Source organism: Hyalella azteca, unplaced genomic scaffold (genome assembly GCF_000764305.2).
Source record: "Hyalella azteca isolate HAZT.00-mixed unplaced genomic scaffold, Hazt_2.0.2 contig1740, whole genome shotgun sequence".
In the NCBI taxonomy this organism is placed as follows: domain Eukaryota; kingdom Metazoa; phylum Arthropoda; class Malacostraca; order Amphipoda; family Hyalellidae; genus Hyalella; species Hyalella azteca.
Genome location: NW_025932041.1, coordinates 102,398 through 116,841, shown reverse-complemented (window position 1 = coordinate 116,841; position 14,444 = coordinate 102,398). Strand labels below are relative to the sequence as shown.

Genomic DNA, 14,444 nt, shown 5'->3' with positions numbered 1-14,444 from the left:
TCATTAACTATTTAGCCTCATTAACTATTTAGCCTCATTAACTATTTAGCCTCATCAACTATTTAGCCTCATCAACTATTTAGCCTCATTAACTATTTAGCCTCATTAACTATTTAGCCTCATCAACTATTCAGTCTCATTAAGTAATTAGTCTCATTAAGTAATTAGTCTCATTAACTAATTAGCCTCATCAACAATTCAGTCTCATTAAGTAATTAGTCTCATTAAGTGATTAGCCTCATTAAGTACACTGACATGCACTCTGCCGTCCAGGAGAGCCAGGATGAAGGAGTCTGCCATCCTGACGAAGTATCCTGCGACGTCCACCCTCGGGGACCCTTGCTGGGGCGGCACCATGGAGCCTTGCTCCCCTCGGGGGGAGAACCCCACCACCTGATGGGGGTAGAAGGGGTGAAGGGGTGAAGGTATGGCCATTATATGACATATATGCGCCAGAAATGGCATGCACCAGATAATGGCATATGAAACAGTCACTTCAAGGGATGACTGTAACAGTCACTTCAAGGGATGACTGTAACAGTCACTTCAAGGAATGACTGCAACAGTAATTTCAAGTCGTGCACCAGTAATTAGAGCGCGCACTAATTTGCATGTATAATTAATTAATAATGGTAAGCGACTTGTCATAGCAAGCATTGAACTATCTTTGCCGTGGCTAAGTTTTATCTTAATCGCGTCTCTTAGGAAAGTCTTTGTCGCTAAAGACGCTGCAAATAAAATAAGAAACAATTCACAATACTAAAAAAAATAATAATAAAAAATAATAATAATAAAATAATAAATTTTAATTTTGTAAACATTGCGCTAGACAAGATGAACATGAAATACGTCGTAAATATGAATTTAAATAGTGTAATAATAGGTATACTAATTTATAACATCGCGCTAGACAAGATGAACATGAAATACGTCGTAAATATAAAGTTAAATAGTGTAATACTAATAGGTATACTAACGGGGGTGAGGGAGGGGTAGTCCCCAGGGGTGGTGCTGGCTGGGGACGTGAGGGAGGAGCCCGTACGCGTCTCCCCCTTCTCCTCGTCGTAGGGATCACGTCGCTGCACCGTCTGCAACCCCAACATCTTAGCTCATCCCCAACACTGCAACCCCAACATCTTAAGCGCATCCCCAACACTGCAACCCCAACATCTTAAGTTCATCCCCAACACTGCAACCCCAACATCTCAAGTTCATCCCCAACACTGCAACCCTAACATCTTAGCTCATCCCCAACACTGCAACCCCAACATCTTAAGCAAATCCCCAACACTGCAACCCCAACATATACAGCTCATCCCCTACACTGCAACCCCAACATCTTAAGCAAATCCCCAACACTGCAACCCCAACACCTCAAGCTCATCCCAAGCAATAACGGCAATTTTCATAAAAAAAATAGTGACTACATTAATTATTTCATTTCACCGAATTACTCTGAAATTATTATTAATTTGTTGAAATTACATAAATTATAAACATATTACAGACCACGCAAGGTAGTTTAAGAAACATCCCTACAAGAACTTAGATTAGAAACAATAATCCATGATACATCCATGAACCAAAGGTAGTTTAAGAAACATTCCTACAAGAACTTGGATAAGAAACAATAATCCATGATACATCCATAAACCGACTGACCTGACATCCAGCCTTCATGAATGGGGCCCTCATCCATCGTCCCAGCCCCGTGGCCTCCCCACCGCCTCCCTCGGGGACGCTGCACAACACAAGCCTCACTAAAATACTACAAAACTTTATTATCAATTAACTCGTCAATGTCACGTTTTGCTCATCGAAAATTTCATTTCTGTTTAAATGCGTCGCATTTAAACGGAAGAAATTTGTTTCCATTACTAATAGCAGGAAAATATGACGGCGTCTTGAACTTGCGGCGTTTGATAAACAACAAATTGCGATGAGAAAATAAATTTAAATATTCGGAAACTAGTTGGCAAAATATAATTTTTTTACGCGTCGGAATTCAGCGGTTAATGTTCGATTAAAAATTATCACCGTTTAGAAGGAGCGAATTTTCATTTCGAAGAAAACCCAAAACCCAAATTAGATCTTTACTTGTGGAAAAAAAAAGACTGACTAGGCAATTAACAAAAACTGACAGTCTTGGGTCAAATATGAAAAAAAAAATGAAAAACCGCGACAGGAAAAACCGCAACAAATGAAAAACCGCGACAGGAAAAGATGCTATGTATGCAGCACCCGTAAAAGGAGGGGGACTGCTGCAGAAGATGTAGCCTCACCCGCTGGGGGACGGGAGGCTGTACTGGGCGGCGAGACAGCAGAGGGTGCCCAGCAGGAGGCCCAGGCTTCTCTGGGTATCCAGCAAGGGCGTGGCGAGGCGGCTGGGCTGGACGCTGCTCACCTGCCAACACAAAATTTACATTTGACACAAAATTTTAAGAATCGATGATAGAAAAAATATATATCTCTGCTCATTTTCTTTGAAAAAGGGATTATTACAAGCCTTAAATAAAATTTTACTCATAAGGGGAGCGTCTGGCCAAAATTTCTATCTCGGCTATTCACAGATGGACCACTTTGCAACTTGGTACGCATATGTAAAACAGAAAAATAGACGGCCTTTATTCGTGTCAATTTTCCGGAAAAAATGAAAGAAAACGAAAAATTCTTAGAAAACGGTCAAAAAGGGGGAATCGTAGAAATCTATCTCCCACCAGGGTTTTCAAGCTACAATATCGAGACGCATATCATTCGATACATAGAATACATAGAGACCATGTCTATCGCTTTATTGTAGCTTTTTTTGAAATTCGAATTTTTGTGGGTGGGGGAGCATTTTTCATAAATTTTTCGAACATTTTTCGATTTCCCCCTGTTCCCCGCCCTTTTTTTCAAAATATTTTCAAAACTATACCAAAATTTAAAAAAAGTGCGATAATTGAATAGATCTGTTATTTGCAAATCGATTGGTATATCTCTCATCGCTGCAGCATAAAAACTCTAAGATGAAATAGGTTTGCAGTGACAATAAGTGTGATTGTTCAGTAGAGCGCGACTAAGGGGAGCGTCTGGCCAAAATTTTCCGATTTTAGCTTTTCCGGTTTTTATATATAGTCTCATCTTAAGGCTGGCATTCTGACCTATCCAACGATACCAAAATCGTTTCTGTACGTTGATTTATGCGTTCACGACAGATCCCGAGAGGGTTAGGGGTGGTGAAGTTCTTTCATATTTACATATCATAGGCGGAAATTCCCGGTAGCACACATAAATAGCTAGTCCAAACACGCTGTGCTTCAGTTATCCGCCTGCAGTCGTACGGGATGGTTCTCGTGCCGCCGTTCGCACCATCCTTGACAGAAATTTAGCTCCAGTATCTTCTAGTCTTGCAACCTTGAATGTCTATTTCGAGGCGCGCGCGACTTTGTCGGGCTCCACTGAAAAGTTAACTTTTTGTTACTGGAAAAATATCTCTTCCTACAGTTTTGAAGCTACAGCGATGAGAAATATACCATTCAATTCGCAAATAAAATATCTAGCGATTGGTTGTAGTTTTTTCAATTTCGTTATAGTTTTGAAAATAGTTAGAAAGAAGGGGGGGGGGAATGGAAAAAATCGAACCATTTTCGAAAATTTTACGAAAAATGCCCCCCCAGGCCACAAAAATTCGAATTTCAAAAAAAGCTACGACGAATCGATAAATATGGTCCTTACGCATCGAATGATATGCGTGTCGATGTTGTAGCTTGAAAATCCTAGGAAGAGATAGTTTTCCATAGTACCTACATCCCCTTTTTTGGCCGTTTCCTAAGAATTTCACGTTTTTTAATTTTTTTAGAACAATTTACAAGAATAAAAGCTGTCGATTTTTTGGTTTTACATGTGAACAAAGTGATCCGTCTGTAAATAGCCGAGTTAAAATTTTGGCCAGACGCTCCCCCTGGATGTTAAAGAACTTCACCACCCCTAACCCTTTCGGGATCTGTCGTTAACGTATAAATCAACGTACAGAGTTGGTTTTGGTACTGCATGTTGGATTGGTGAGAATGTCAGCTTTAAGATGAGACAAAAAACCGGAAAAGCCAAAATCCAAAATTTTTGGCCAGATGCTCCCTTTAAACTTTTTTAATTTAACTTTTTTAACTTACGACCCCTGTTAGCCCACTGGCCCATTTCAACACCACCTTGGTGATGGTGTTGAGGCGGGGGTTGAGGCAGCCCACCTTGGTGATGGTGTTGAGGCGGGGGTTGAGGCAGCCCACCTTGGTGATGGTGTTGAGGCAGGGGTTGAGGCAGCCCCCCACCAGGTAGGCCGTCATGAGGTCGTGGGGGAAGGCCGAGCTGCTGAAGGAGAAGCTGCCGTGCGCCGCGTCAGGCGCCTGCAGGCCGGGCGGAGCGTGGCACCAATTCCTGTATGGGTTTGAATTATTATACATTATATTATAATTTTTTATTTTCCTGTTTATTAATATATAATTATTTTCTATTATAATTATATTATATAATTAATTTACTCGCGCTTACTTACCACTTACAAGTTACTAGCCGTTCAGATTACCACTTCATCATTTGAATAACTTTACTATCGTTACTTGCTGACCACACTTGCTGTCAGGCCATTAACTATCAATAGCATCGACGATGGTCAACGTATAGTATAAAGACGATGGACAAGGAATAGTTGACCATCGAAACACGAATAGCATTGAGGACAGTCAATGTATCCGTACAGCGGCCATACCGAACGCACACATAGATTTTCGACATAACTTAGGTGCATAGAATCGAAAATTTTCCTCACTTATGCAACTTATTATTTTTATTATTCTACGAAGCATTTATCGTGACGTCTGGTACAAACGAACTTCGAGAGCACGTCACACACAAGATCAATAGCAAGCGAAAAATAAATAGACACAAGAAAGTATGGGAACGGATAAACTGGCCAAGCACTAGATTCATACGCTCTACGAAATAGTTTCGTCTTTAAGCGTCGACGAAACACCAGCATTGAAGGAGCCGAAGTTACGGAAGCCGGCAGACTCTTCCAAGTTCTGGCAGCGGCGACCACGGGAACACTTCGTTGCCGACGGTAGATAGACGTGTAGAGGGTACGACGAGGTCAGCTCTTGATGACGTGCGCAGTAGTCTTCTAGAGGATAGATGCGACACGAGCTGCAGACCTTCCGTGAGATAAGGAGGCGCCAGACCGTGAAGGCATAGGAACGTCAGAACAGCGACCTTGAACTGCGTGCGCTGCTGCATGCGCAGCCAGTGGAGATCGCGCAATATCGGCGTCACATGGTCGAATTTAGCGCATATTGCACACGAGTCGAGCAGCAGCGTTCATTACGGATTACAGTTTATTAATTGCCGTGTTCGGATGTCCATAGAGTGTGGCATTACCATAATCCAATCTGGTCAGAACGAGCGCCATGGTGCACCACAAGGGCCTCGAGGATCGGCCACGAAAGACAGCGGCTGCTGCTACGTATTCGTCGCAGAGCGACAAAGCAAGCGGTGGTGACTGTGGCAACGTGACTTTTCAAAGACAGTTCCAAGTCCAGCACAATTAATGACCAAGTTATGAACTGCGGACGCTGGCATGACGAACAAGTTGCCCACGCGAACAGGGTTGGCCGGAAGCTGATGCTGCGCCAAGCAGTCGCAAACCAATTAAAGTCGGTTTTTGATGCATTGAGCTGGAGCCGGTTGTAGCGCATCCAGTCAGAGACGGCGTCCATGCAGGCAGATAGACATTCGATCCTGCAACGCTGCAGCGTCAGCCGGTGCATCGTAGCCAAAAAATGCACCAGCCATAAATTTAGCTTGTGTGATAATATTTTGCCAAATATAATATATTTAGCTTGTGTTTCAAAATAATTGATTCACACTATGTGAATCGATTATATGCAATACGTCGACAGTATATAACAGAAGGAGGCTCTGGCCGAGAACTGATCCATGTGGTACGCCGCAAGAGATCAACTTAATCTATTATTACCATTTAATCAATTGCATCTTTCTATGTCACCCACCAAACAAAAATATCTAACACGATGTGTCCATATCAAATTGGGAACAACACCTCAATATACATACATGAAAACATATGGGATCGGAGACGGCGTACTCGAAAAATTGAATTAACCATTTCATGCTTGGAATAAAAATTAAATAAGGTTGCTGCTATTAGTTTTGAAGACGCTCGTCAAGTTTATGAACGATAAACTTTACATTAATGGTTTCCTGATTAATAATGATTAAAATAATGACTCATTAATAATGAGTCATTAGACGTAATTACTTGATCAGTTGAAGGTCATAGACGCGATCGTCCACGACGACCCAGCAGCCGCCCTCCTTGTTGTGGTTCTCCACGTCCTCCCTACTGAAGAGGGGGAGCTGGGGCGTCTTGCTGGCCCCCGGGGGGCTTTCTGGGGGGACAACATGAGACCGTTTTAGCACATATAGCCTTTTTAAAATTTTGGTATTGATATTAATAATGGATTACATGCAAATTTTTATCATAACAAGTTTGTTTCTATGAACGTGTCAGAAAATTTTGAAATGACAAAGCCACTTAAAAGAAAATTCCACCTTTACCGTCAAGACGTTTTAAATAACCAAATAACCGCGCCGCATGGTATGTCATCTGGCTGATCTGTGCTAAGGTTACAAGCAACTGAATATCAGTCAATAAATCACCTCTTCACGATCTCCATAATCAGTCAATAAATCACCTCTTCACGATCTCCATAATCAGTCAATAAATCACCTCTTCACGATCTCCATAATCAGTCAATAAATCACCTCTTCACCACCTCAATAATCAGTCAATTATTCGCCACCTATCGACACAGTGAATGCTTTTACCACGACCTCGATAATCAAAACTTCAAACAGGCGTCAAAATTAAAAAAAATGATTATTAAACTTAATTTCATTGCTGATGTCACCGATATTTTGCTATTCCTCTTATCGGCTTACACGCGATGTTCCCCCAATCCATAAAAAAATCCATGTTTGCCCCTGTAAGCCACTCACCACGCCCCTGGGAGTCACTCACCACGCCCCTGTAAGCCACTCACTACGCCCCTGGGAGCCACTCACCACGCCCCTGGTAGCCACTCACCACGCCCCTGGTAGCCACTCACCACGCCCCAGGTAGCCACTCACCACGCCCCTGTAAGCCATTCACTACGCCCCTGTAAGCCATTCACCACGCCCCTGGTAGCCACTCACCACGCCCCTGGTAGCTACTCACCAAAGACCCCCGGCCACCCCAGGTCCGAGTGGTCCAGGAGGCCAGCGTGAGGGGCGGCTCTATTAAACTCGTCGAGTGGCCCTATGAGTGCCACGAGGGGCTGCAGGAGGCCACAGCCCACGGCCACTCGGGGGGCGTGGTGGCACACCACCAGCAGGCTGATCACCAGCTCCCTCACCAGCAGTCCTGCACCATGGGAAATGACGTGTAAAAACGGTTATTTCGCGTTATTTTATCAATGTTCTCGAGGAAAAAAACGGTTATTTCATGTTATTTTACCGATGATTTTCTCGAGGAAAAAAACGGTTATTTTACGTTATTTTAACGAGAATGTTCTCGAAGAAAAAACCGTTACTTCACGTTATTTTATCGATGATGTTGTCGAGGAAAAAAAAACGAATATTTCACGTTATTTTATCGATGATGTTCTCGAGGGAAAAAATGGTTACTTCACGTTATTTTATCCATGATGTTCTCGAGGAAAAAACGGTTATATCACGTTATTTTATCGATGATGTTACCGTTTGTTTCAACTGCAACAAGACACGGTGAATGAGAGGCTAAAGAGCTCTAAAGTCTAAATAAATGCTTATTCTATCTTTTTTTCCATTTGTTATGTTCTTTTCTTTCAACCTTCAGCATGATTATAAACTGAATGTAAATAACATCCTCTAGATCTGGATCCTCTAGATATTCATAGAAACAAGTCTTAAATCCTACTTCGATATGGAAAATAAGCATAAATCTCTTAAAATTCATTCTGTTACGTGAATAAATTATATTCATTATCACCATAATCAATTATACTGATTATTACTATAATAAATTATATTGATAATTACTACAATAAATTATATTGATAATTACTATAATAAATTATGTTGATTATTACTATAATAAATTCTATTAATTAATACCATAATAAATGACATTAATTATTAATATTATTACAATCATGCCAGCTGCAAGAATCACGGCAGGTCTCACCAAGTATGTCCTTTGAGAGGATCTTGTAGAGGAGCGGCAGCAGAGACGACACTGGCGACGAAGGCGCCGACGAAGGGCAGGAGGAAGGTGAAGACGATGAAGAGGTGCACTTCAGGAGGGCCGTGCCCAACGTAAGCGTCTCCGTCACAAGCCCCACCAGCAGCTCTACGTACTTCTTCAGCAGCAGTCCGCACCCTTCGCTGGTGTTGCTGGTGTTATTGCTGGTGTTATTGCTGGTGTTATTGCTGGTGTTGGTGTTGTTATTGCTGGTGTTGGTGTCGTTGTTTGTGTCGTTGTTGGCGTGGTCTTTGTTGGCATTAGCTGCACTTGAGGGCTTGGGTGCTTGGCCAGAGCTCTTCGCTTCTAATGACAAGAAAGGAAAGTTGAAGCTATTAGACAATTAATATAAAAGACATAACCTCTGTTGTAATATTAAGAACACATAACAATAACATTCGATTTATTAGTAACACAAGGGGAAGACCAGTAGCTGGAGAGGTGTTAACACTAGGGAAAGACCACTAGCTGGGGAAGTGTTAAGACTAGGGGAAGACCAGTAGCTGGGGAGGTGTTAAGACTAGGGGAAGACCACTAGCTGGGGAAGTGTTAACACTAGGGGAAGACCAGTAGCTGGAGAGGTGTTAAGACTAGGGAAAGACCAGTAGACCAGTACTCCCCTCAGCCTATCACTACCACCTTCCAGTGACGAGGGCGACGTTGACGAGTCTGCTGACGAGGACGCGCTGGAATCTCAGCAGGAGCTGCAGGGACGCGGGGGGGTCGGCGTCCCCCCCAGCCTCGTTAGGGGGGCAGCACTCGCATTCCTCTCCCCCAAAGCTGCCCCCCTCAGGGCAATGGGAGGCCAGGGGGGAGGGCAGCAGCAGCGACACCAGCAGCTTGTCTGACTTCATGGACGACAGCGACTGAAAAATAGATAATTTTGTTAAATAATAATTTTGTTTTATAATAATTATGTTATATATAATAATTTTGTTAATAATAATTTTGTTATAGAATTTATATGATAATTTTGTTGATAATAATTTTGTTAAATAATAATTTTGTTAATAAATAATTTTGTTAATTAATAATTTTGTTACATAATAATTTTGTTAATAAATAATGTTGTAATTAATAATTTTGCTAAATAATAATTTTGTTATTAATAATTAGATATGTTAAAGAATAATTTTATTTAATAATAATTTTGTTTAATAATAATTTTTTTAAATAATGATTACGTTAAATAATAATTTTGCTAAAAAATAATATAGAAATAATTGTCTACAATTTACAGCATCTGTAAAATCAAAATCCAAAAAACAACGTTAATAATGAATGATAAATAATAATCTTGAAGCACGATAATTAGGTAAATCACAAGACGCATCTCCACAAGCCACATGAGCAAAAGAAAACCAGTTCAATTCACTACACTCAATGAAATAAAACATTGTCCAAATAACGAAACACTTTTTGAAACACTTTTTGCCATAGTGTGGGTCATTCTGACCCAGTTTGGCCAGGTAAGAAAGCGTGTCAGTGCTACACGCGTTAAGTGTGTCACATAACATAAGTGTGTCACGCGTTAAGTGTGTCACGTTAAGTGTGTCACATTTTTACGAGATATACTTAACAAAAGATTTTCAACCTTATTCACAATATTTGAAAATTTCTAAAAGCTCAGAAAATTGATTATTCAAGTCCATAAAATATAAATTAATGAAATATATATATATAAAATTATATATAATTATAAAATATTAAAACAAATTAGGTAAAAAAAATGATAATTCAAAATGATAAAATTCAAACACGTACAAACGTACAAAAAAAATTCAATGGCCCAAAAAGTTACACATTTTTAATTTTGACTCGGTGAAATAAAAATTTAGAAAAATTAGTCTAAATTTCAACGAAACTCGATTAATAGTATAATTGATTGTTGTAACTAGATGTAAATAAACATGGAGGCATAAAGAGACTTTAGTAGAAACTTTACTGTGGAATAGAATGTAAAACTATATTAATTAAAAAAAGTATTGATCTCAAGTATTAAAGTATTAATTCTCATATTATTTAAAGTATTGGTTGAAGTATCAGAGTAGGTATTAATTTAAGTATTATTTGGAGCATTAATTAAATAATCAAAGTATTAATTAGAGTAATAATTAGAGAGGTATCCCCCCACCAGGAGGCGGGCGTTGGTGCTGCAGGAGGCGTTCCTGAGCAGCTGGCTGAGCAGGTGCAGCAGCGGCAGGCCCCCGCACTGCTCTGACCCCCCAGACTCCCCCAGACCCCCAGCAGGAGGGTCCTCCTTCTTGCTCCCGTTCTCAGCTTGATCCATTTCAACTGAATAATTAATAATTACATGTAATAATAACGTTTAATAAGTACAAGTAATAATTATGAATAATAATTACCAGCAATAATTACAAGTAAAAATTATGAGTAATAATTACAAGTAATAATTATGAGTAATAATTAGAAGTAATAATTACAATAAATAATTACAAGTAATAATTATGAGTAATAATTATGAGTATTAATTACAAGTAATAATTACAAGTAATACCGTAATTATAAGTAATTATTAGAAGTAATAATTACAAGTCAATTAATAATCCATTTCAACTGCAACACACACAACGCCTCGCATCAATGTTTGCTTACGAAACTTCAACTTAAACTTTATCAGAAGATGACAAGTAAATCGTAATTTCGTCATAAAATACGTTAATTTTGTACGAACTTTTTACAGAAAGCCTTGATAATCGTACATTTTTTACAATACTTGCGTTGAAAAAGCAACATATTTCGAGTAAGATATTAAATGATCTAAGTAAGTACTAACTAATCAATATTAAGTAAACAACTAATTATTTTATTGCAAACAATACATGAATCGATCGAACTCAGGTTGGATGAATCGTTAGAAAAATATATTATAAAAAATACTTTATACAAAAAATACCTTATACAAAAAATACCTCATAAAAATACCTTATAAAAATACCTTATACAAAAAATACCTTATAAAAAATACCTCATACAAAAAAAACTTAAGATCCCCCAGGTAACACGTACCAAGACTTCGTTCAGAGACAACAACCCAAGGTCATGCTGCAAGCACCAACATTGACGGCGAGCAAACACTGCCTACCAGCGATACCGAGACACGAACTGAGCTCACCAAGGCTCGAACCCGCGACTCACTCCTCTCATGTCGGAGTCGCTATAACTGTTAACTGTTAACACTGTTAACTGTTAACTCTTAACTGTTAACACTGTTAACTGTTAGCTCTTAACTGTTAACGCTGTTAACTCTTAACTGTTAACGCTGTTAACAGTTAACACCACCACGCTACAATGGCGCTGGTTACTGCGCATACAGCAGCACACAACAACCTAACTCTAGCGTAAATGATGCACGAGTGCACACACCAAAGCACCCCTGTATACACAACACAAGCACCCCTGTATACACCACACAAGCACCCCTGTATACACCACACAAGCACCCCTGTATACACCACACAATCATTGTATACACAACACAAGCACCCCTGTATACACCACACAAGCACCCCTGTATACACCACACAAGCACCCCTGTATACACCACACAAGCATTGTATACACACAAGCAATGCCCTGGTCGATGGCTGCCTCCAGTCCGCCGTCCGCCATGAGGCTTGCCACCAGCAGGTCCAGCATGAAGCTCCGGCCGCTGGTGTCCATAGCGCCCGCTACTGCACCACAACAACAAACTCCTTCAAATAACTTAAGGGGAGCGTCTACCCTAAAATTTTGGATTTTGACTTTACCGGGTTTTAGTCTCATCTTAAAGCTGACATTCTGGCCTATCCAACGGTACCAAAACCATCTCTGTACGTTGATTTATGTGTTTACGACAGATCATGAAAGGGAGGGGGGTGGGGGAATTCTTTAACAAATAGAATAGGAGGAAATTAGCTGCCGAGCACTTTAAATAGAGTGCCTGCTTCAGCTGCAGCTCAGTTACCCGCCTGGCGTCGCATGAGGAGGTGTACATGCAGTCGCTCCCACCATCCTTGACAGGAATCAAGCTCCAGTAACGTTTAGTTTTGTATCCTTGCTACATTGAGTGACTAGTGCGATGCGCGCGGGACTTTGTCGCGCTCTCCTGAACATTCACACTTATTGTCACGGCAAACCTATCTCCTCCTAGAGTTTTGAAGCTACAGCGATGAGACATATGCCATTCGAATCGTAAATAAAATTTCTAGAAAACATCCGGTAATTTTTTTCGATTTCGTTATTGTTTGGATTATATTTTGCAAAAAATGGGGGCGGAGGGGGGAAAATTTGAAATTTTTTGGGGAAAATTTTGGAAAATACCGCCCTCCTCCCAAACAAATTCGAAATTCAAAAAAAAAAGATCGAATGGATTTTAGATATGATCGTTACAAATCGAATGATGCGTGTCTCGATGTTGTAGCACGATATCTGTACGAGGAGATCGATTTTTAAAGTACCCTCTTTTTCACCGTTTTCTATGAATTCCACGTTTTCTTTCATTTTCTTCGAAAAATTTATATGAACAAAAAGTTCTTAGATTTCTGTTTTACATAAGTGTACCAACTTTCAAGACGATCCGTTCGTAAATTAAAAAGCTTTCAATATAGGGAGACGGTCCCCTTAATTAACTGATAACAACTAATATGGACTAATATCAATAAACTTGATTATAAGAACTAATTAATATGAATTAAATAATATCAGCTAATTCAATTACTAACTTATAACAACTAACTCGATTAACAAACTCGTCTGTTACGTTTCTTTAAAAAAATATCATTATTAATTCATGAGTAATACAGCACAGGATGAGACCATGGTTCAATTAGAGAATTAAAATAATCATCATCAAATTTTTTTCATATCACAAAATATTAGAAAACCGCAAGCTTCCTCAATCATCATCACTTACAGAAGGAAAACAATAAATTTTTCCAAAGATAAGAACAAATTTTTTCCTAAGATAAAAATAATTTTTTCCCAAGATGAGAATACATTTTTTCCCAAGATAGGAATGAATTTTTCCCCAAGATAGGAATACTTTTTTTCTCATAATAAGAATAAATTTTTCCAAAGATAATAATACTTTTTCCCCATGATAATAATAAATTTTTTCCAAAGATAAGAAACAAATTTCCCGAAGATAAGAATAATTTTTTCCCAAGGTAAGAATAATTTTCTCTCAAGAATAAAAATTTTCCCAGGATTAGAATAAACTTTTTCCCAATATAGGAATAAATTTTTTCCCCAAGATAAGACTAAATATTTCCCCAGGATAAGAATAAATATTTCCCCAGAATAAGAATAAATATTTCCCCAGGATAACAATAAATTTTTCCCCAAGATAAGAATACATTCTCTCTAAGATAAGAATAAATTTTTTCCCCAAGATAAGACTGCATATTTCCCTAGCATAAGTAAGATGATGACTCACCCTGGGTGTTGGTGGGGTGTGGGGGGGTGGGGAGGAGGTCGGAGAGGGCGGCCGTACCCTCGGCGGGGGTGGGGAGGAGGTACGACCAGCCGTACTGCAGGGCGCCCTGCGCTGCTTGCTGTTCATGCATCAATTAGCAATTATTAATTTTTTTGTCCAATTATCAACCCAATTATTGATCCCATTATCAATTATCAATCATTATCATTTTTGTTCAATTATCGATCCCATTATCAATTATCAATCATTATCATTTCCTGTATAGAAGGCAGCACGTCAGGCGTGGTGGCGAGGCTGACGATGGTCAGCTTGAGGCTCGTCAGCAGTGGGGAGCCGGGGACGAGACCGAGCTCCTCCCCAGGCACTGAGTTCTCCAGCCCCGCCAGGAACTGCAATGTGGGGAGGTGGGGGGATTTATTTATTTAAATGTAGGGAAGTTATTATTTAAACGTTAAAATTTAAATAACTGTGAATTAATAATAATAAATAATAATTGACCTTGTGATGTGATTGAAGTAAGAGAATTTTTAGCCGAATTATTGAAATTTAAATAATTGTGGGTGAATAATAATAAATAATAATTGAGTTTGTGACGTGAGTGACTGAGGTAAGGAAAATTTTAACCAAATTGTTAAAATTTAAATAAATGTTTGTAAATAATAATACATAATAATCCAGCTTGCGATGTGATTG

General features: G+C 39.5%; 1 protein-coding gene across 1 annotated transcript in view; it reads right to left on the bottom strand.

The window, feature by feature from the left end:
- The window catches only part of LOC108673548 (E3 ubiquitin-protein ligase HERC2), a 93,583-nt gene that overhangs the window by 56,828 nt on the left and 22,311 nt on the right, over positions 1-14,444 (bottom strand). The window contains exons 18-30 of the mRNA XM_047883786.1: positions 14,009-14,140; positions 13,752-13,869; positions 11,902-12,009; positions 10,449-10,609; positions 8,954-9,180; positions 8,258-8,646; positions 7,271-7,456; positions 6,311-6,440; positions 4,188-4,413; positions 2,283-2,404; positions 1,663-1,741; positions 978-1,088; positions 256-393 (exon numbers count right to left, since the gene is read on the bottom strand). Of these exons, the coding sequence (XP_047739742.1) occupies positions 256-393; positions 978-1,088; positions 1,663-1,741; positions 2,283-2,404; positions 4,188-4,413; positions 6,311-6,440; positions 7,271-7,456; positions 8,258-8,646; positions 8,954-9,180; positions 10,449-10,609; positions 11,902-12,009; positions 13,752-13,869; positions 14,009-14,140 (2,127 nt within the window). The remainder of the gene's footprint in view (positions 1-255; positions 394-977; positions 1,089-1,662; positions 1,742-2,282; positions 2,405-4,187; positions 4,414-6,310; positions 6,441-7,270; positions 7,457-8,257; positions 8,647-8,953; positions 9,181-10,448; positions 10,610-11,901; positions 12,010-13,751; positions 13,870-14,008; positions 14,141-14,444) is intronic.